At 40.2% G+C, this 23,310-nt stretch overlaps 1 protein-coding gene across 3 annotated transcripts in view; it reads right to left on the bottom strand.

Annotated features, from left to right (window-relative positions):
- Positions 1-23,310, bottom strand: part of LSAMP (limbic system associated membrane protein) — an 838,713-nt gene that overhangs the window by 13,483 nt on the left and 801,920 nt on the right. For 2 of the 3 annotated variants that reach the window (XM_056559912.1, XM_056559915.1), the window contains exon 7: positions 14,022-14,057. The exons of the other annotated variant lie outside the window; for it this stretch is intronic. In XM_056559912.1, the coding sequence (XP_056415887.1) occupies positions 14,022-14,057 (36 nt within the window). The remainder of the gene's footprint in view (positions 1-14,021; positions 14,058-23,310) is intronic. 3 annotated transcript variants of the gene reach the window in all.

Here is a 23,310-nt window from a genome sequence, read left to right as displayed (position 1 = left end):
ACAGGGGATAAGATGTCTAGCAGTGGAGTACTCCTTTAAAATTTAAGTTTTCCTTTTTTTCCAATTCTGACTGCCAGGACCCCACAACCTTTTAAGGCGCCCCAACTATTACGGGGGGGGGGGGCGGGTTCAGCAGTGGGAACCCGACGATCAGACATTTTATCCCCTATCCTTTTGACAGGGAATAAGATGTCTAGCAGTGGAGTACTCTTACGTAAAATTTTAGCTTTCATTTTATTTTTCTCCCACACCCTTTAAGAGACATATCACTTTTATTTTTCATCAGACTCATATGAGGGATTATTATTATTATTTTTATATTTACTACATTCACCATATGGGATCATCACCATTGTATCTCAATAGTCTGAACAATTCCACACTCAGCGATACCAAATATGTTTATTTTTTATTTTGTAATTACTATTAGGGGAGGGGCTCTTAAACTTTTTGAGTCTTTTTTAGGCAATCATGAGTTTGCATTCACTGTACAGTGTGATCTGCGCTCCACTGATACAGCCTGAGTCTGGCAGAAGAGGGACGATCAGGTGGTACGGAGGGGAGTAACAGACCTTCAGCTGCCAGTTTAGCTCATTGGAACCCCACAATCACTCTGCAGGGGACCCAATGGGCACCCCCAAACCCACCGGCAGCTCCATTTACCTTCTTTGGACGCGGGGATCGCTATTGTTCCCTCCATCTAAAGGGTTAATTATAAACATTGGTGGGATCGCTATTGTTGACTACATCTAAAGGGTTAATGATGGACATCGGTGGGATCGCTGATGTCTTCCATAGACTGTGAATGCACTTCTGCTGATAGCAGCCAGCGCTCACTTCATAGACATTAAAGGGGACCAGGCAGTAATTTCTTCCAAAAACAGCGCCACCCCTGTTCTCAGGTGGTTTGTGGAATTGCAGCTCAGTTCCATTAAACACTACCACACACAGCCTAATGACAGGGGTGACAAAGTTTTTGGAAGAAATAAGATCTGGTTTTCTATTTCTGGACAAACCATTTTAAAGGGGTACTCTGGGGAGCTGAGCTCATCAGACACTGATCCTCTGTCCACAGGTAAGGGGATTAGTGTCTAAACAGAATTTACAATTGGTCACTAGAATCCTTGATTTACCATCCACCTATTAATTTAAAACCTAACTTTTAATGCCTCAAAAAAATAAAATTTAAAAACTTTCTGCCATTAGGCTCTCATTATGATTGGCTGCCTGTACACAATTACAGCTTAGCTGCAAATAGTATTATATTGGTTGAGTAGTATGGCGGCAGTCCATACTTTAACTCCTTAAATGAGACCTAAGGCAGAGTGATTTAAAATCTTAGACACATCCACCCATCTGACGTTTCGCCACAGCAGTGGCTTTGTCAAGGACTTAAAGGGGTACTCCTGTGGAAAACTTTTTTTTTTTAATCAACTGGTGCCAGAAAGTTAACCAGATTTGTAAATCACTTCTATTAAAAAATCTTAATCCTTCCAGTACTTTTTAGGGGCTGTATACTAAAGAGAAATCCAAAAAAGAAATGCATTTCCTCTGATGTCATGACCACAGTGCTCTCTGCTGACCTCTGCTGTCCATTTTAGGAACTGTCCAGAGTAGCATATGTTTGCTATGGGGATTTTCTCCTGCTCTGGACAGTTCAGCAGAGAGCACTGTGGTCATGACATCAGAGGAAATGCATTTCTTTTTTGGATTTCTCTTTAGTATACAGCCCCTAAAAAGTACTGGAAGGATTAAGATTTTTTAATAGAAGTGATTTACAAATCTGTTTAACTTTCTGGCACCAGTTGATTTAAAAAAAAAAGTTTTCCACCGGAATAACCCTTCAAGGGCAAATGACAAAGCCACTGCTGTGGCGAAACGTCGGACGGGTGGATGTGTCTAAGATTGTAAATATTGTTGGAAATTGATCCTTCATCCACTGGTCCTATTCTATTGTGATTATACATGTATATAATGTCTAAACAGGACCCTGGCTACTTGCACCTCTCGTCTTGGATTAGTGTAAGTGACAGCCTGCTTGGCCAATCACTGGGATGTCAAAGACAGGTAAGTAGCCGGGGGCCTGTACAGGAGTAAGACACTTATCCCATATCCTGTGGATAGGGGATAAGTGTCTGATCAATTCAGTTCCCTGGAGTACCCCTTGAAACATTCCTGTCTCGTCTAGGGGTTAAGTCAGTGATTCCCAACATATGTGTCTCCAGCTGTTGCAAAACTACAACTCCCAGTCTGCCCACACAGCCTTTGTAGTTTTGCAACAGCAGGAGGCACACTGGTTGGGAAACACTGGGTTAAAGGGGTCCTCCAGCATTCTGAACAAAGGCCGTGATTGTGACGTCACAGCCACGCCCCCTCATGACATCATGCCACACCCCCTCTATTCATGTCTATGCGAGGGGACATGTCAGCCGACACACCTCCTCCCATAGACATAAATGGAGGGGGCATGGCGTGACATCACGAGGGGCTGCAGGAACCTGGTGTAGGTTTAGAACATGGGGTGCTGCGGGAGATTGTGAGGGTACCCAGCTGCGGGACCCCCGTGATCAGACATCTTATCCCCTATCCTTTGAATAGGGGATAAGATGTCTAGCAGCGGCGTGCCCCTTTAAAGGGTTGTTCAGGGATAGAAGAACATGACTGCTTTCAGCGCCCCACTGAAGTGAATGAGGCTGAGCTGCAATACAAAACACAACCTGTGGACAGCTGGGGCGCTGTTTTTGGAAGATAGCAGTCATGTTGCGCTTATCCTGGGCAACTCTTTAAAGGGATACTCCACTGCCCCACCGTCCAGAACGTTTTGTAACAAACTCTGGGTGCAGGCTACGGGGGTTTTGACATCAAGGCCACGCCCCTTGTGATGTCACCCAACGCCCCTTCAGTGCAAGTCTATGGAAGGGGGCGTGGCGACTGCCACGCCCCCTCCCATAGACTTGCACTGAGGGGGCGTTGGGTGACATCACGAGGGGCGTGGCCGTGACATCACGACCCCCACAGCCCGCACCTAGAGTTCGGAACAAAATGTTCTGGATGCTGGGGCAGTGGAGTATCCCTTTAATTATTGTATCATAGAAAGTTCTGCAATTCTCCCGAAATGTTCTCAGGATCTGGAGGCCCAAATCTTTTATAAACCTTATACTTCTCTCCGCTGAGGGTTTGCTACAATTGTATCCAGTCCAGACAATGTTCTGTGAACCAAACACATTGCCAGCACAATTCTCTCTGCCCTGCTGCTAGTTTGCTACAATGTATCAGTGCAGATTAAATGTATCAATCTGAACCCTGAACTGTTATTGTCTGAACTAGGATGGCGCTTTATTTTTTTATTTTATTTTTTTGCGGGAGAACTTTTTTTTCATGTGTTTTGCTAAAAAAAACTTTTTTTAAATTTCTCTGTTGAACTCTGAGCTACAGTATGTGTGGCTTATTTTTAAAGGGGTACTCCGCTGCCAGACATCTTATCCCCTATCCAAAGGATGGGGGTCCCGCTGCTGGGGCCCCTTGCGATCTTCCACAGCAGCAATAGTTGTGATGTCACAGCCATGCCCCCTCGTGACGTCACAGTCACGCCCCCTCCATTCATGTCTATAGGACATGACACGCCCCCCCCCCCATAGACACAAATGGAGGGGGCGTGGCATGAGGTCACAAGAGGCTGTGACTTCACAATCAGAATGCTCAGAATCCTTGAGCACCGGAGTACCCCTTTAAGGAGTGGGGTGTAGGTTTTGGTGCCACTATTTGGCATACTATGCATACTAAGATTACTTTTTTCTTTTTTTTTATAATATCTTATTATTTGAAACAAGGTGACCAAAAAACAGCAACTTATATTTGAGGATAAATACAACTATATGAATAAAGATTTATGATAAATTAGAAATTATTATAATTTTTTTTTTTTTTATAGTTGAGAAACATCTTTATCCCCTTTATGACACAGCCTATTTTGGCCTTAAAGTAGTACTCCGACAGCTTCCGTGTTGGTGACGTCACGTACATCTGTACTGCGGTATAGTGTAACTAAGTGTTATTGGCACGAACGTGCAGCTTGTGAGTCTCGGCCTCACAGGTCACCCTAACACTGTGATTTGGCCTCTGGTTGCTATGACGACCATCAGAACCCCACAATAGCATCTGGGGGTATCCGGTGGGTGATAGGGCATCTACAGGGTTAAGTGTCAGGTATACCTGTCACAGGGTATGCAACTTTTATACTTATTTTTGGTCCTCCTAGGCGACATGAATGTGCGATCTCTTGCACACAGTATTGTAATCACACTTCTGATACAATAAAGGGGTACTCCACTGCCCCAGCATCTGGAACATTTAGTTTCAAATGCTGGGTACGGGCTGCAGGGGTCGTGACATCACGGCCATGCCCCTCGTGACAACACACCACATCCCCTCAATGCAAGTCTATGGGAGGGGGCGTGACAGCCGTCACGCCCGCTCCCATAGACTTGCATTGAGGGTGGCATCACACCCCCTCCCATAGACTTGCATTGAGGGGGTATCATGCCCCCTCCCATAGACTTGCATTGAGAGGGTATCATGCCCCCTCCTATAGACTTGCATTGAGGGGGCATCACGCCGCCTCCCATAGACTTGCATTGAGGGGGTATTACGCTCCCTCCCATAGACTTGCATTGAGGGGGCATCATGCCGCCTCCCATAGAATTGCATTGAGGGGGCATCACGCCGCCTCCCATAGACTTGCATTGAGGGTGGCATCACACCCCCTCCCATAGACTTGCATTGAGGGGGTATCATGCCCCCTCCCATAGACTTGCATTGAGAGGGTATCATGCCCCCTCCTATAGACTTGCATTGAGGGGGCATCACGCCGCCTCCCATAGACTTGCATTGAGGGGGTATTACGCTCCCTCCCATAGACTTGCATTGAGGGGGCATCATGCCGCCTCCCATAGACTTGCATTGAGGGGACATCACGCCGCCTCCCATAGACTTGCATTGAGGGGGCATTACGCCTCCCATAGACTTGCATTGAGGGGGCATCACACCTCCTCCCATAGACTTGCATTGAGGGGGCATCACGTCGCCTCCCATAGACTTGCATTGAGGGGGCATCACGCCCCCTCCCATAGACTTGCATTGAGGGGGCATCACGCCGCCCATAGACTTGAATTGAGGGGGCATCACGCCTCCCATAGACTTGCATTGAGGGGGCATCACGTCGCCTCCCATAGACTTGCATTGAGGGGGCATCACGTCGCCTCCCATAGACTTGCATTGAGTGGGCATCACGTCGTCTCCCATAAACTTGCATTGAGGGGGCATCACGCCCCCTCCCATAGACTTGCATTGAGGGGTGTGGTGTGACATCATGAGGGGCGTGGCCGTGACCCAGCATTTGGAACTAAATATTTTGAACTCTGGGGTAGTGGAGTACCCTTTTAAGGGTGTACTAGAAATACTAACATGAAGGATCTGGGGGCTTTCAATAGGCCCCTATGTGCCACGACAGACACTCAGGACCCTGTGATAGTGTTAGGAGGGCAACTTCCCTGTCTGATGTAATTAAAGGAGCACTCCGGTAATTTTTTATTTTTTTTGCTTATATAGTACAGCACAGACTATAACATAATAATGTAGAGGTTCTTGTGTATGCCTTGTGCTTACCTGTTTTTGCTTGAAATTCCATCAGTGAAATGATTTCCTAATGCTGCCTACACTTCTCATAAATCCTCTTGCTTGGCAGAGAGAGGGTGTGGAGTCTGATCACTGCAATTCACCAAATGAGACCAACCTAGAAGGCTAAACTGCTGAGACTCATAGGTGGGATGGGGTTAGTTCACACCACATGAAGTTTTGATGCATTTTATCATTTACAGTGTTTTTTTGTTTTTGATCTTTTTAAGAGAAATATTGTCATGAGGCAAAAGTGATTTGAGGTCTGGGGGCTAGAAGGAAAGATCTGATAGGTGATGACGTCATCCTGTATTTCACAGGAATTCAGCTGGCTCAGGACTGACCACTACCTCCAACACATTAAATCCTGTAATTTCACGGAAGCAGCTGTGCTGGGATAAAACAGATGGCGCTGTAGGACTAGTGATGGTGAGTGTGCATGATATGGCAAAGAAAGAAAAAAACAATAAAAAACCTGGAGTGCTTCTTAAACCATGGCCATGGGGTCAGTGTCATCTCCAGTGTCATGGCCAGCACCACCCAGTGGACTTTCCTCATACACCCCACCCATACATGTACATTAACCCCTTCCCTCTTTGGCTATTTTTTATTTTTGCGCTTTTGTTTTTTCCTCCTTACATTTTAAAAATCATAACCCTTTCAATTTTTCACCTAAAAATCCATATGATGGCTTATTTTTTGCACCACCAATTCTACTTTGTAATGACATCAGTCATTTTACCCAAAAATCTACGGCGAAACGGGAAAAAAAATAATTGTGCAACAAAATGGAAGAAAAAATGCCATTTTGTAACTTTTGAGGCTTCTGCTTCCTCCACGCAGTAAATTTTTTGGGTAAAAATGACACCTTTTCTTTATTCTGTAGGTCCATACGGTTAAAATGATCCCCTACTTATATAGGTTTGATTGTGTCGCACTTCTGAAAAAAATCATAACTACATGCAGGAAAATGTATACGTTTTTTGTCCTCTTCTGACCCCTATAACTTTTTTTTTTTCCATGTACGGGGCGGTATTAGGCTAATTTTTTTGCGTCATGATCTGAAGTTTTTATTGGTACCGTTTTTGTTTTGATCCGACCTTTTAATCGCTTTTTATGAATTTTTTTATGGTATAAAAAGTTACCAAAAATACGCTATTTTGCAATTTTATTTTTTTTTGCGCAAATGCCATTGACCGTGCGGTTTAATTAATTTTATATTTTTATGGTCGGACATTTCCGCACACGGCGATACCACATATGTTTATTTTTATTTACACAGTTTTATTTATTTTATTTGGAAAAGGGGGGTGATTCAAACTTTTATTAGGGAAGGGGTTAAAGGGGTACTCCGGCCCCAAGACATCTTATCCCCTATCCAAAGGATAGGGGATAAGATGTCTGATGGTGGGGGTCCCATTGCTGGGGACCCTCACAATCTAGCATGCAGCACCGACCTGTAAGCACTGCAGGAAGCGCTGGAGGTTCTCAGTGTTATGCCTCCCGACCATGGGGGCGGAGTCGTGACGTCACGATACTCCATCTTCGTGGTCAGGAGGCATAACACTGAGAACCTCCAGCGCTTCCTGCAGTGCTTACAGGTGGGTTCTGCATGCTAGATTGCGGGGGTCCCCAGCAGTGCCGCGATCAGACATCTTATCGGGATAAGATGTCTTGGGGCCGGAGTACCCCTTTAAATGAGCTTTATTTTTACTTTTTTTTTTTTTTGCAGGGTTATAGCTCCCATAGAGTACTGTAACATGCAGTACATTGATTCAATACACTGATCAATGCCATTGTATTGCAATGGCAGGGATCAGTGTTATCGGCAGTTGATTGCTCAAGCCTGGATTTCAGGCTTGGAGCAATCAATCGATGATCGGACGCGCAGGAGGCAGGTAAGGGAAGCTCCTGTTGCGTTCTAGCTGATCGGGACATCACGATTTTACCATGATAGTCCCGATCAGCCTGACTGAGCTGCCCAGAAGCTTTTACTTTCACTTTTGGCGCAACGATCAACTTTGATCGCCACGTCTAAAGAGTTAATGCTGCACATCAGCCCGATCGGCGATATCCGGCATTAGCTGTGGGTCCTGGTTGCTTATAGTAACCAGAACCCACTGGGTATGATGCGCACTCACCTGATGGGCCCGTCATACCTCGGGAGCCGCTTGTGGACGTTTATAAACGTCCATATGCGGCAAGGGGTTAAAGTGGTACTCCGGTGGAAAATCTTTTTTTTTCAAATCAACTGGTGCCATAAAGTTAAAGAGATTTGTAAATTACTTCTATTTAAAAATCTTAATCCTTCCAGTACTTATCAGCTGCTGTATGCTTCAGAGGAAGTTGTGTAGTTCTTTTCTGGCTGACCACAGTGCTCTCTGCTGCCACCTCTGTCCATGTCAGGAATTGTCACAGTTCTGGACAGTTCATGACATTTTCCCCCAGAGTACCCCTTTAAATGTTGGAAAGGGGTTTATATAGCACCCTATATAAAGGATAGACATCATCGACCTGGGCCAGTGATAGCCCATAATGCATCACTGCTGCGGAGGACTTTCACTTATTTCTGGCGGAGGGAGACCCGGCATCAGTCTCCTGGAATTTGCGACACTGCCCCTTTAAGAAATTGACACATTGTAATTGATGCAGTGTCTATCATTCCGTTTCTGTTTATATATTTGTGGCATTTTTCTAATTCCGTATCCCGCCTGTCCCCTCCCCCTTTCCTCCTCGCCGCGGTGCTTATCGCTCGCACTTATGGAAATGGCTGCAATTTACTCCTCATTTGTAAATAAGTAAATCTAAATGAAAACAAACGAGCGGAGGGACGCGGCGAGGGCGAGCGGTATAGAGGAGAGCGGCTTCCTCAGCGTTTCCCCGCTTCCTTTTGCGCGGTGTTCTTTTAATCGCCGTCTCGCCCCAGTCAGTGTAAAGCTGATGATTACTGTCAGGAGGAAATTGAACGCTGTAATATCTTTCTCCGTCTGCTTTTCCTCGTGTCACATTGTAAAGTCTTTAGAGGAGCGGAGACGGATTCGAGACCCTCGGCGGCCATTACGCTAATGATAGAGGTCTGAGCATAGCGGCCGCGATCTTATTAGCGTCCATTACGGTGCAAATGACATTAGTTTACATTAATCTGAAGATGGAATTATACTGATAGGGCTTCTATGTCAGCATTAGCCCCTCCCCCTCCTCTAATCACCTCCACTTATAACCAGATATTGAATCGCCATGAACCGCAGATTATACGGATTTCTTAGGCGATCGCTGTTATTGTCTCAGTCCATCAGAGCGGAGTCTTTACTATATTGGCCTTTTATGATGAGAATAGCGAGACGCCTCGTGTATACTGGATGCTGCACGTCTGCAGGGAAATGATGCGGGGGGGGGGGGGATGGGGGCAGAAGACAACAATTGTTTGTAAGAGAAGCCTCAGGTTATACATTATGTCATTTACATACTGAATGTTAAAGAAGCACTCCAGTATGTTTTGCCCATATCATGCACACTCACCATCACTAGTCCTACAGCGCCATCTGTTTTATCCCAGCACAGCTGCATCCATGTGTTTCATTCCTGTAATTGGGTCATGTGCTCACAGTCCTAAATCTAATTGATCAGTCCTGAGTCAGCTGACTTCCTGTGAACTACAGAGTGACTTTATCACCTTTCAGATCCCTCCCCTGAAGCTCTATCTGTATACTGCTGCACCTATTTCTACGGGATCAGGATATATAGTGGTTATACACCTCCCCTACAGCTCTATCTGTATACTGCTACTATCTATGTGATCAGTATATAGTAGCTATACACCTCCCCTCCACCTCTCTCTGTATATTGCTGCTGCTATCTCTATTCAGTCAGGATATATAGCAATTATACACCACCCCCCAGCTCTATCTGTTTACTGCTACTGATATCTCTATGGGATCAGAATACATACATATATATATATATATATTTATATATATATATATATATATATATATATATAGTAGTTATATATCTCCCCTCCAGCTCTATCTGTATACTGCTACTATCTCCATGGGATCAGGATATATAGTAGTTATACCCCTCTCCTCCAGCTCTATCTGTATACTGCTGTTATCTCTATATGACCAGAATGTATAGTAGTTATACAGCTCCCCTCCATCTCTATCTGTATACTGCTGCTGCTATCTCTATGGGATCTGGATATATAGTAGTTATACACCTTCCCTCCAGCTCTATCTGTATACTGCTGCTATCTCTATGGGATCTGGATATATAGTAGTTATACACCTCCCATCTCTATCTGTATACTGCTACTATCTCCATGGGATCAGTATATATAGTAGTTATACCCCTCTCCTCCAGCTCTATCTGTATACTGCTGTTATCTCTATATGACCAGAATGTATAGTAGTTATACAGCTCCCCTCCAGCTCTATCTGTATACTGCTGCTGCTATCTCTATGGGATCTGGATATATAGTAGTTATACACCTCCCCTCCCGCTCTATCTGTATACTGCTGCTATCTCTATGGGATCTGAATATATAGTAGTTATACACCTCCCCTCCAGCTCTATCTGTATACTGCTGCTATCTCTATGGGATCAGGATATATAGTAGTTATACACCTCCCATCTCTATCTGTATACTGCTGCTATCTCTATGGGATCCGGATATTTGGTAACAATACACCTCTCATGAGGCTGGGAGTGTTCACACACTTTGTTTTTACTGAGTTTTTCCTATCATCCTAGTAAAATTGGTATTAAAAATTGTAAATTGCAGCAAAACAGCCAAAATGCTGTGAAAATGTATGAAAAGGACGTTAAATATTTTAAAAACACCTTAATTGTGATTATAGGTTAAATCATTTTCTCTTCGTTGTAATATTTCTCTACACACTTTGAATAAGAAAACGCAAATAATGTGAACTGACTTATGAGTCTAATGAGTTCACCAGAGTGACCTCCAGCACCAGCAGCCTGATTAGATGGCCAGGTGCAGTGATCAGATTCCACACCTTCTCTTTACAAGGCCAGAGGATTCATGGGAAATGTGTTTAGCATCAGGAAATTATCTATGAATCCAAACCCTGGTACATATGTGAACAGTGGTTTAGAGCCTTCAGGTGAGGCCCTCGACTGCCCCAATGAAAGATCAGGCCATAGAGACCTAAGTTGGTCTAAGCTAAAATTGGTGTCACCTACCAGAAACAATCTAATGCCTAAGGCCCGGTCCCTGACTATGGTGGTGTATGGACCTGATCATCTTTATCATTGCCTTTGAGGGTCTAGTGAAAGCACTGTGACATTACGGTCTCTTTCAAGGGTTCAGGATCATGGACAGTGGTGAGGATCAGATACCACAGGTTCAGGACCATGGACAATGGTAAGGATCAGATACCACAGGCTCAGGACCATGGACAGTGGTGAGGACCATATTCTACAGGTTTAGGACCATGGACAGTGGTGAGGACCATATTCTACAGGTTCAGGACCATGGACAGTGGTGTGGACCATATATCTCAGGTTCAGGACCATGGACAGTGGTGAGGACCATATACCACAGGTTCAGGACCATGGACAGTGGTAGGGACCCCTGCAGATTGCCAGGTTCTACTCTAGTGACAAGGCGATGGTGACAGGGTGACTATAGTTAGATGGTTTATGATACGACCTCCACCCTTGGGTTAGTAAGATCTACTGGATCTACTTCTACAGAGAGGATCTACTGCAAAGAAGAAGGACAAGCCTGGGTCATACTCCAAATCCTGAACCTTGTGACTTCTATCCACTTAGTCTAAGTCCAAAGACTGGTCAGAATGTCCTGATTTATTGGCTAGATGTGTGATGTGGGATTTCCTATGACTTTCTACCTTAAGCGCAGATGTAGCAGAGCCGTCAATGATAACACCAGAACTTCTCCAGTCAAATCCAGAACTGCAGGAACAATGTTGGGCCCTTCTAATGTCTGGTGAGATGTAGAGGCTTCGGGTGCTGACGGATTATACATTTTATAATAAATGAGCTGTCAGCCCTGTCCCCCAGATCTATAGCAGATATATACATCTATATATATTCATTGGATAGGGGATAAGATGTATAGGGGCAGAGTACCTCTTTAAGCGTGAGTATATAGAGTAGATGTATAATAGTTGTATATATCTATAATAGTAGTAGATCTATAGTAGGAGATCTATAATAGTAGTAGATCTATAATAGTCATGTAGTTGATCTGTAGTAGATGTAAAGTAGGTCTATAGTGTGAATATATACAGTAGCTATAATAGTAGTAGATCTATTATAGTAGTAGATCTATAATAGTAGGAGATCTATAATAGTAGTAGATCTATAATAGTCATGTAGTTGATCTGTAGTAGATGTAAAGTAGGTCTATAGTGTGAATATATACAGTAGCTATAATAGTAGTAGATCTATTATAGTAGTAGATCTATAATAGTAGGAGATCTATAATAGTAGGAGATCTATAATAGTAGCAGATCCATAACAGTAGTAGATCTATTATAGTAGTAGATCTATAATAGTAGGAGATCTATAATAGTAGTAGATCTATAATAGTAGGAGATCTATAATAGTAGCAGATCCATAACAGTAGTAGATCTATAATAGTAGGAGATCTATAATAGTAGATCTATAATAGTAGGAGATCTAAAATAGTAGTAGATCTATAATAGTAGGAGATCTATAATAGTAGCAGATCCATAACAGTAGTAGATCTATAATAGTAGGAGATCTATAATAGTAGGGGATCTATAAAAGTAGTAGATCTATAATAGTAGTAGATCTATAATAGTAGGAGATCTATAATAGTAGGAGATCTATAATAGTAGTAGTAGATCTATAATAGTAGTAGATCTATAATAGTAGTAGATCTATAATAGTAGTAGATCTATAATAGTAGCAGATCCATAACAGTAGTAGATCTATAATAGTAGGAGATCTATAATAGCAGGAGATCTATAATAGTAGGGTATCTATAATAGTAGTAGATCTATAATAGTAGGGTATCTATAATAGTAGGAGATCTATAATAGTAGGAGATCTATAATAGTAGGGTATCTATAATAGTAGGAGATCTATAATAGTAGGAGATCTATAATAGTAGGGTATCTATAATAGTAGTAGATCTATAATAGTAGGAGATCTATAATAGTAGGAGATCTATAATAGTAGTAGATCTATAATAGTAGGAGATTTATAATAGTAGTAGATCTATAATAGTAGGGGATCTATAATAGTAGTAGATCTATAATAGTAGTAGATCTATAATAGTAGGAGATCTATAATAGTCGTGTGGTAGATGTAAAGTAGGTCTATAGTGTGAATATATATATATATATAGTAGATGTATATTCGTCATGTAGTAGATCTGTAGTAGATGTAAAGTAGGTCTATAGTGTGAATATATATATATATATATATATAGTAGATGTATATTCGTCGTGTAGTAGATCTGTAGTAGATGTAAAGTAGGTCTATAGTGTGTATATATATATATATATATATATATATAGTAGATGTATATTAGTCGTGTAGTAGATCTGTAGTAGATGTAAAGTAGGTCTATAGTGTGAATATATATATATATAGTAGATGTATATTCGTCGTGTAGTAGATCTGTAGTAGATGTAAAGTAGGTCTATAGTGTGAATATATATATATATATATATATAGTAGATGTATATTCGTCGTGTAGTAGATCTGTAGTAGATGTAAAGTAGGTCTATAGTGTGAATATATATATATATATATATATATATAGTAGATGTATATTCGTCGTGTAGTAGATCTGTAGTAGATGTAAAGTAGGTCTATAGTGTGAATATATATATATATATATATATATATATATATATATATATATATATAGTAGATGTATATTCGTCGTGTAGTAGATCTGTAGTAGATGTAAAGTAGGTCTATAGTGTGAATATATATATATATAGTAGATGTATATCAGTCAGGTAGTAGATCTGTAGTAGATGTAAAGTAGGTCTATAGTGTGAATATATATATATATATAGTAGATGTATATTCGTCGTGTAGTAGATCTGTAGTAGATGTAAAGTAGGTCTATAGTGTGTATATATATATATATATATATATAGTAGATGTATATCAGTCAGGTAGTAGATCTGTAGTAGATGTAAAGTAGATCTATAGTGTGAATATTGTGCAGCCCTCCTCATTACTGGCCTAACCTGTGATCTAGTAGATCCCACTACATCCACTGCTGTGTCAGGTGTCGCCCTCCTGGCTACATCTGTCGGTCCCCTATGGTTTGGAGAGTGACCCAGGCCTTGCCTCTAGTCCGTACACATCATACTGACCTGCGGCAGGGATGGGTTTTGTGGCTATGACCCGTTCTGGAGAAAAAAAGAAATCATAAACAAAGGCATAAAAAATAAAAGGCGACAAGACAAGGGATCGCTGTAAAGTGGACCTCAGAGAGTAACTTACCACCAGACTTATGTACTGTCTACTGCGCGCACATGTCATGTGACTACCGGAGACCTCCATATTGATTCCGGGTGTAGGAGAGAGTAACAAATATTTACATTCCTTCTTCTGGCCCTAGGATAACACTTCCTGCCCTGGCAGCTTAGTGTTGTCGTAGGGACAGTCAGCCTTGTAACAACCAATAATAATAATTGTTGTTGTTATTATTATTATTATTATTTTTATATTTTTTTTATATTATTGCTTAAAGTAATATTCATGCCATCAAACCCAGATGGATCCTGACTGTAAATCTGTCAGGATCTTTTCACATCTATTCTACGAGTTTTCTTTTTCCTCTCCATCGAGGTCTCTGCTTCCTGTCAGTGAATAGAGAAAATTCTTCTTTCCATCCAGCTGTGAATTTGTTACAATTGCATCTTGTCTAGACAATCCTTAAAACGGCCTGGACTCCAGACTGATAAGATTTTATCTTCTGATACAGTGATCCCTCAACTTACAATGGCCTCAACATACAATAGTTTCAACATACAATAGTTTCAACATACAACTGTAACTTGAAACCAGACTCAACATACAATACTATGGAATCTGCGAAATGTGTCAAGGGCTGGAAGAACCGACCAATCAGAATGGGCATTCACTGGTAAAACCCCTGTATTCCTAAAGCGCATGCACTGACTGGTGTCTGGTAGCGCCCCCTACAGTACAGGGAGGTATGGGAACCCAGTGATCTGATCATTACCTGTCCTGTGTATAATGCAGTGTTTCCCAACCTGTGTGCCTCCAGGCTGTGGTAAAACTACAACTCCCAGCATGCCCTGACAGCCCTTGGCACCAGCACTGATCCATTACTGCAGTGTTATCAATAGGACACAGAGCTGCATTTACTAGTCGGGTTGTGGGTAACAAACAAAGGGCCCATTGACGTCCCCATTAGTTTATTGGAAATTCCCTGGTAGTCTATAGCAGTGAATGGGTTCATATTACGGTTACTGGGGCAGAGTTTTTCCAACCAGGGTGCCTCCAGCTGTTGCAAAACTACAACTCCCAGCATGCCCGGACAGCCAACGGCTGTCCGGGCATGCTGGGAGTTGTAGTTTTGCAACAGCAGAAGTTGGGAAAACTCTCTTCTACAAAGGGTATATTGGAATAATGTGCAGGTCACAGTTTGCATAATATTTGCATTGGGCCCAAGAGCTTGCACTCACTTTACTACGGCCGTAAGCATATTAGGATGAAAAGCGTTCACCAGGTTAAAGGGGTACTCTGGTGGAAAACGTAATCAACTGGTGCCAGAAAGTTAAACAGATTTGTAAATTACTTCTATTAAAAAATCTTAATCCTTCCAGTACTTATTAGCTGCTGAATACTACATAGGAAATTATTTTCTTTTTTTTTTTTAACACAGTGCTCTCTGCTGACATCACGAACACAGAGCTCTCTGCTGACATCACGACCACAGTGCTCTCTGCTGACATCTCTGTCCCATTTTAGGAACTGTCCAGAGAAGCATATGTTTTCTATGGGGATTTTCTCCTACTCTGGACAGTTCTTAAAATGGACAGAGGTGTCAGCAGAGACCACTGTGCTTGTGATGTCAGCAGAGAGCTCTGTGTTCCAAAAAGAAAAGAATTTCCTCTGTAGTATTCAGCAGCTAATAAGTACTGGAAGGATTAAGATTTTTTTTAATAGAAGTAATTTACAAATCTGTTTAACTTTCTGGCACCAGTTGATTTAAAAATAAATAAATAAATAAATAAAATAAAGTTTTCCACCGGAGTACCCCTTTAAGATAGATTTCATTGTAAAGCATAGGCCCTTTTCACACTACAGGTATCACCCTGCTTTTACTGCCATTATTTTACAATAACGGATGGGAAAAAAAAACGGATGCAATAACCGGTAATAACGGATGATAACTGATGATCCTCATTCGTTATTTTTCATGGTTTTTTTCTTTTAAAAAAAAACTGATATTTTTTCATCCGTTATTACCAGTTACATCCATTTTTTTATATCAGGTTTTTAACCCTTTTTTTTGTAAAACTGTACTGAGCATGCTCAGTACAAAAAAAAAAAAAACAGATGTTAAAAAACCTGACAATAACTGATGATAACGGATGTTTTTTATTTATTTTTTTACATCCGGTTCCCATAGAATTCAATGTTAAATTTTAACATCCTGTTTTTCACCATTTTTTATTTTTTTTTGCATGGACCGTATTTTGTGCCGGCAAAAATAACGGACATTAGTAAAAAAATAAATAAAAATAAATAAATAAAAAAACGGACGTGCCTGATGCAAAAGGATGTTCAAAAAATCCCATTGACATGAATTTTTTATTTTATTTATTTATTCATTTTTTTTGACGGACGTTTTCAGGACTTTTTGCCAGGAGTAATAACGGAGGTTTTTTATTTATTTATTTATTTATTTATTTTTTTTACAGGATGATACTTATAGTGTGAAAGGGGCCTCATTGTATATTCTAAAATCGCTGGTCTTGTTTATGACAACTGAGCTGCAATATCACAATTGTCCACTGGGTGGCACTGCAGCCCAAAGTGAATTTCACTATATTTTTTGACATTTTCTCATAGGGCGACATACTGTAGGGTGGGTAGTGTAGGCGTATTGTGTGTGTATGTGTGCGCGCACAGTGCTGCGTTCCCACCCGGTAATCTATAGCGGTAAAAATACCTGCACGATAGTGATTGGTAAAGGATTTGTAAGAGCTGCACTGGGTAAAAGATGAATATGAGACATAGTGTGATAAGGCTTCCTGGTACTTGTAGTGCACCACCCAATAGAAAGCATCCCTATTGGAACACAACAGCATGCAAACATGGTGTTGTATTATTTAAATCAGTGTTTCAGTTGTGGGGGAACTACAACTCCCAGCATGCCCGGACAGCCGTTGGCTGTCCGGGCATGCTGGGAGTTGTAGTTCTGCAACAGCTGGAGGCACCTTAGTATAAAAATAAAAAAAACACTGATTTAAACAGTTATTTCACATGGCGGTATTATTGCAATACAGTATTGATATGAAGGCACTGAATTCCCGGTCACGTTGGCATCGCATTAAGTCTAGGTTCACATTACAATTTAACCATTCGATTATCGGACCGTAAAATTGGACGAAATCGTATCGCCCAAAAAAATCATATACAATCGTATGTAAAAAAAAAAAAAAAAAAAAGAAAAATTATATCCGAAAAAAAAAATCGTATCCAAAAATCGGACATTTTCCCAAAAAATCAGATCCTTTTTTTAAAAATCAATATGTCTGCCAATGGCAATAAAGTTTTAGATATTTGAAGCGTATGTGTTTTGAAGTCTACTGCGCATGCGTACCAAAAAAAATAAAAAATCACGTGCAATTAATCTGATAGAATCACACAGTCCCACGATTCCGTGCGATTGACATAGACATCGGTAATAATAAAAAAAATCGGACACGATTTCGATCCGATTTTCAATCCGGACGAAAAAAATCGCGGTCAACCGCGATTTTACCTCCGATCTTAAATCGTGCAAAATCGGATGCGGATCAGAACTGATGCATTTGTTGTCTATCATTAAAGGGGTACTCCGGTGGAAAACTCTTTTTAAAATAACTGGTGCCAGGAAGTTAAACAGATTTGTAAATTACTTCTATTAAAAAAATCTTAATCCTTCCAGTATTTATTAGCTGCTGAATACTACAGCGGAAATTCTTTTCTTTTTTTGAACACAGAGCTCTCTGCTGACATCACGAGCACAGTGCTCTCTGCTGACATCTCTGTCCATTTTAGGAACTGTCCAGAGCAGGAGAAAATCCCCATAGCAAACATATGCTGCTCTGGACAGTTCCTAAAATGGACAGAGATGTCAGCAGAGAGCAATGTGCTCGTGATGTCAGCAGAGAGCTCTGTGTTCAAAAAAGAAAAGAATTTCCCCTGTAGTATTCAGCAGCTAATAAGTACTGGAAGGATTTAGATTTTTTTAATAGAAGTAGTTTACAAATCTGTTTAACTTCCTGGCACCAGTTGTTTTAAAAAGAGTTTTCCACCGGAGTACCCCTTTAACAAATGGAAGTCAATGGATACGAGTTGGCGTGCAGATTTGTACGATTTCCAAGTTAAAAATCGTGAGAAGTAGGATAGTAAAATGGTGAAGTGATTGCACCCTAAGCCGTTATGAATTTACGGCACTGTATGGCACTGCTTTATCTTATTTATATTATTTTGTATCACTATATGGCAGTATTATTTTTTACACTGTATAGCACTTCATAGGGTACTATTTGTTTACTGTAACTGTTAGGTAACTTGGTGTATGGTGTTGTTACATAGGCACAGTATGGAGGACTATGCTGTCACATGCACGGTACTGTTCACTGTATGGCGGTATTACATGCTGACAGTATTATGGAGACTGTGTTATGGAGGCACACTATAGAAAACTACGCTATCACGTGGCACTATTCTACAGTAAGTTGACCACACATATGAATTGTGCAACGGATGGCAATGTTACAGTATGCGTGCACTATATGACACTATTAAAGAGCATATTGTAACCGATATATGGTGCTCCTATTCAAGCTATATGTTGTCTAATGCACGGCACTGTTATTGGTTCACTGTATGGCGATATTACACATTTACATTATGGTACATTTATGTAGCCATTGTATACTAGAAGCAATTGTGCAACGTATGGCAGTGTTATGTGCTCACTGTATGGCACTATTAATTATTGTAATGAGCTGCAGCATAGATTGACACTATATAAAGATTATTATTATGTATCTGATGTTTGGTGTTCTTATATAAACTCAGTATGCAAAACTATGTTGTCTCATGCACGGCACTGTTATCAGTTCACTGCATGGCGGTATTACACATTCACATTATGGTACAGTTGTGTAGAGATTATGTGCTAAAAGGAGTTGTGCAATAAAGGGCTTATGTGGGATATGTGTTCACTGTATGGCACTGTTAGGTAACTGGTATATGGCATTGTTATACAGTATGCAAGACTATGCTGTCACATGTACAGCACTTTTATAAGTTCACTGTGTGGCGATATTACATTGGCGTACCAATATGGTACAGTTAGGTACACATTATATACTAGAATTCATTTTTCCCTGTGTTGCAATTTTTTGTGTTGACTGTAAGGCACAATTACATTGGTATGGCGGTTATATATGTGTTTTCACCAATATTTTACACTGCATGGTACAATAATTTGCGCAGTATTATGGTGATATTATAGCTGTGTGTTGTTTGTAAATTATTTAGCACTGTACGGCATACTAATTTGAGCATTAATATGACCGTATTGTATGTGTGCTGTTCGTACATGTGGCACTGTACATACATTAATTTGAGCAGTATTATAGCGGTATTATCTGTGTGTTGTGTTCATACATTATGTGGCACAGTACAGTACACATTTATTTGAGCAGTATTATGACGGTATTATATGTGTGTAATATTTGGCCATTAATTTGTACAGTATGGTGCATTTATTTGATCAGTATTATGGCGGTATTATATGTGTCTGGTGTTCCTACATTATTTTGCACTGTACGGTACATTCATTTGATCAGTATTATGGCGGTATTATATGTGTGGGGTGTTCGTACCTTGTTTGGCACTGTACTATACATTCATCCTGAGCTATATGAAGGTGGTTTTATATGTGTGTTATTAGAATATTATTTGGCACTGTATGATACATTCATTTGAGCAGTATTTTGGCAGTATTATTTGTGTGTGATGTTCGAACAATAATTGACACTGTATGGTAGTTCTATTCACGTAGTATTATAGCGGTATTATGTGTGTGATGATCGTACAATAATTGGCACTGTACGGTAGTTCTTTTTGCGTAATATCATAGCGGTATTATGTGTGTGATGCTCATACAATAATATGCAATGTATGGTAGTTCTTTTTGCGTAATATTATAGCGGTATTAAGTGTGTGATGTTCATACAATAATTGGCAATGTACGGTAGTTCTTTTTGCGTAGTATTATAGCGGTATTATGTGTGTGATGTTCATACAATAATTGGCAATGTACGGTAGTTCTTTTTGCGTAGTATTATAGCGGTATTATGTGTGTGATGTTCATACAATAATTGCCACTGTACGGTAGTTCCATTCGCATAGTATTATAGTGGTATTATGTGTGTGATGTTCATACAATAATTGGCACTGTACGGTAGTTCTTTTTGAGTAATATTATAGTGGTATTATGTGTGTGATATTCATACAATAATTGCCACTGTACGGTAGTTATTTTTGCATAGTATTATAGCGGTATTATGCGTGTGATGTTCATACAATAATATGCAATGTACGGTAGTTCTTTTTGTGTAATATTATAGTGGTATTATGTGTGTGATGTTCATACAATAATTGGCACTGTATGGTAGTTTTATTCATGTAGTATTATAGAGGTATTATGTGTGTGATGGTCGTACAATAATTGGCACTGTGCGGTAGTTCTATTCGCCTAGTATTATAGCGGTATTATGTGTGTGATGGTTGTACAATAAATGGCACTGTACGGTAGTTCTTTTTGTGTAATATTATAGCGGTATTATGTGTGTGATGTTCATACAATAATTGGCACTGTACGGTAGTTTTATTCACGTAGTATTATAAAGGTATTATGTGTGTGATGGTCGTACAATAATTGGCACTGTGCGGTAGTTCTTTTTGCGTAGTATTATAGCAGTATTATGTTTGTGATGTTCATACAATAATTGGCACTGTACGGTAGTTTTATTCGTGTAGTATTATAGCAGTTTTGTGTGTGATGGTCATACAATAAATGGCACTGGTCGGTAGTTCTTTTTGCGTAATATTATAGCGGTATTATGTGTGTGATGTTCATACAATAATATGCAATGTACGGTAGTTTTATTCACGTAGTATTATAGCGGTATTATGTGTGTGATGGTCGTACAATAATTGGCACTGTACGATAGTTCTTTTTGCGTAGTATTATAGCGGTATTATGTGTGTGATGGTCATACAATAATTGGCACTGTATGGTAGTTCTATTCGCGTAGTATTATAGCGGCATTATGTGTGTGATGGTCGTACAATAATTGGCACTGTACGGTAGTTTTTTATTGCGTAGTATTATAGCGGTATTATGTGTGTGATGGTCATACAATAATTGCCACTGTACCGTAGTTATTTTTGCATAGTATTATAGCGGTATTATGCGTGTGATGTTCATACAATAATATGCAATGTACGGTAGTTCTTTTTGTGTAATATTATAGTGGTATTATGTGTGTGATGTTCATACAATAATTGGCACTGTATGGTAGTTTTATTCATGTAGTATTATAGAGGTATTATGTGTGTGATGGTCGTACAATAATTGGCACTGTGCGGTAGTTCTATTCGCCTAGTATTATAGCGGTATTATGTGTGTGATGGTTGTACAATAAATGGCACTGTATGGTAGTTCTTTTTGTGTAATATTATAGCGGTATTATGTGTGTGATGTTCATACAATAATTGGCACTGTACGGTAGTTTTATTCACGTAGTATTATAAAGGTATTATGTGTGTGATGGTCGTACAATAATTGGCACTGTGCGGTAGTTCTTTTTGCGTAGTATTATAGCAGTATTATGTTTGTGATGTTCATACAATAATTGGCACTGTACGGTAGTTTTATTCGTGTAGTATTATAGCAGTTTTGTGTGTGATGGTCATACAATAAATGGCACTGGTCGGTAGTTCTTTTTGCGTAATATTATAGCGGTATTATGTGTGTGATGTTCATACAATAATATGCAATGTACGGTAGTTTTATTCACGTAGTATTATAGCGGTATTATGTGTGTGATGGTCGTACAATAATTGGCACTGTACGATAGTTCTTTTTGCGTAGTATTATAGCGGTATTATGTGTGTGATGGTCATACAATAATTGGCACTGTATGGTAGTTCTATTCGCGTAGTATTATAGCGGCATTATGTGTGTGATGGTCGTACAATAATTGGCACTGTACGGTAGTTTTTTATTGCGTAGTATTATAGCGGTATTATGTGTGTGATGGTCATACAATAAATGCCACTGTACCGTAGTTCTTTTTGTATAGTATTATAGCGGTATTATGAATGTGATGTTCATACAATAATTGCCACTGTACGGTAGTTTTTTATTGCATAGTATTATAGCGGTATTATGTGTGTGATGGTCATGCAATAATTGGCACTGTACCGTAGTTCTTTTTGCATAGTATTATAGCGGTATTATGAATGTGATGTTCATACAATAATTGGCACTGTACAGTAGTTTTTTTTGTGTAGTATTATAGCGGTATTATGAATGTGATGTTCATACAATAATTGGCACTGTACGGTAGTTCTTTTTGCGTAGTATTATAGCGGTATTATGAATGTGATGGTCATACAATAATTGGCACTGTACGGTAGTTCTTTTTGCGTAGTATTATAGCGGTATTATGAATGTGATGTTCATACAATAATTGGCACTGTACGGTAGTTCTATTTGTGCAGTATTATGGCGGTATTATCTTCACTTTCTTTCCCCATCTTGTCCAGAAAACTCCACAGACTTGGATTTGGCCATGTATGACATACAGAGGGCGCGGAGCACATAACCCGCCATCCACCCCCTCGGCCCTTTCCTGACACATTGTTACAGAACGACCCCTCTTACACCTGAGACATAAACAGACCTGAGCACTGATAACTCCGAGGACCGGCGCTCAGCAGCGTCTTCCTCCTCCTTAACCTAATGACACACCGCCACTCACCACCGCCGGCGGAGCACTCAGCGCATTAAACTCAATAGCACTTTTGAGCGCCGGACGAGTTATAGAGACATTTAAAAAGCTTCTAAAACATTTAAGGGCTTAAAAAAAAATCTAAAATAAAATACAAATTTTTAAAACATTTCATCCCATGTGACGGAACGTCGGCTCAGACAGCCGCGTCATGCAAATTTAATAACCCCGCAGGATGCATTATTTATGACTCCGACAACACAACTGTGTCTTTAAATCTCCGGTGAGCGGCATTATTTTATTCATCACACTTGGCGTAACTTATTGTTCTATGGAAATTATATTCGCCAAATGTATCGGCTGAGCGTAATTTATTGATGGG

This window comes from Hyla sarda, chromosome 2, assembly GCF_029499605.1.
Source record: "Hyla sarda isolate aHylSar1 chromosome 2, aHylSar1.hap1, whole genome shotgun sequence".
NCBI classification, from domain to species: domain Eukaryota; kingdom Metazoa; phylum Chordata; class Amphibia; order Anura; family Hylidae; genus Hyla; species Hyla sarda.
Note: the sequence above shows the minus strand (reverse complement) of the source record. Positions and strands in the feature narration are given on the sequence as shown.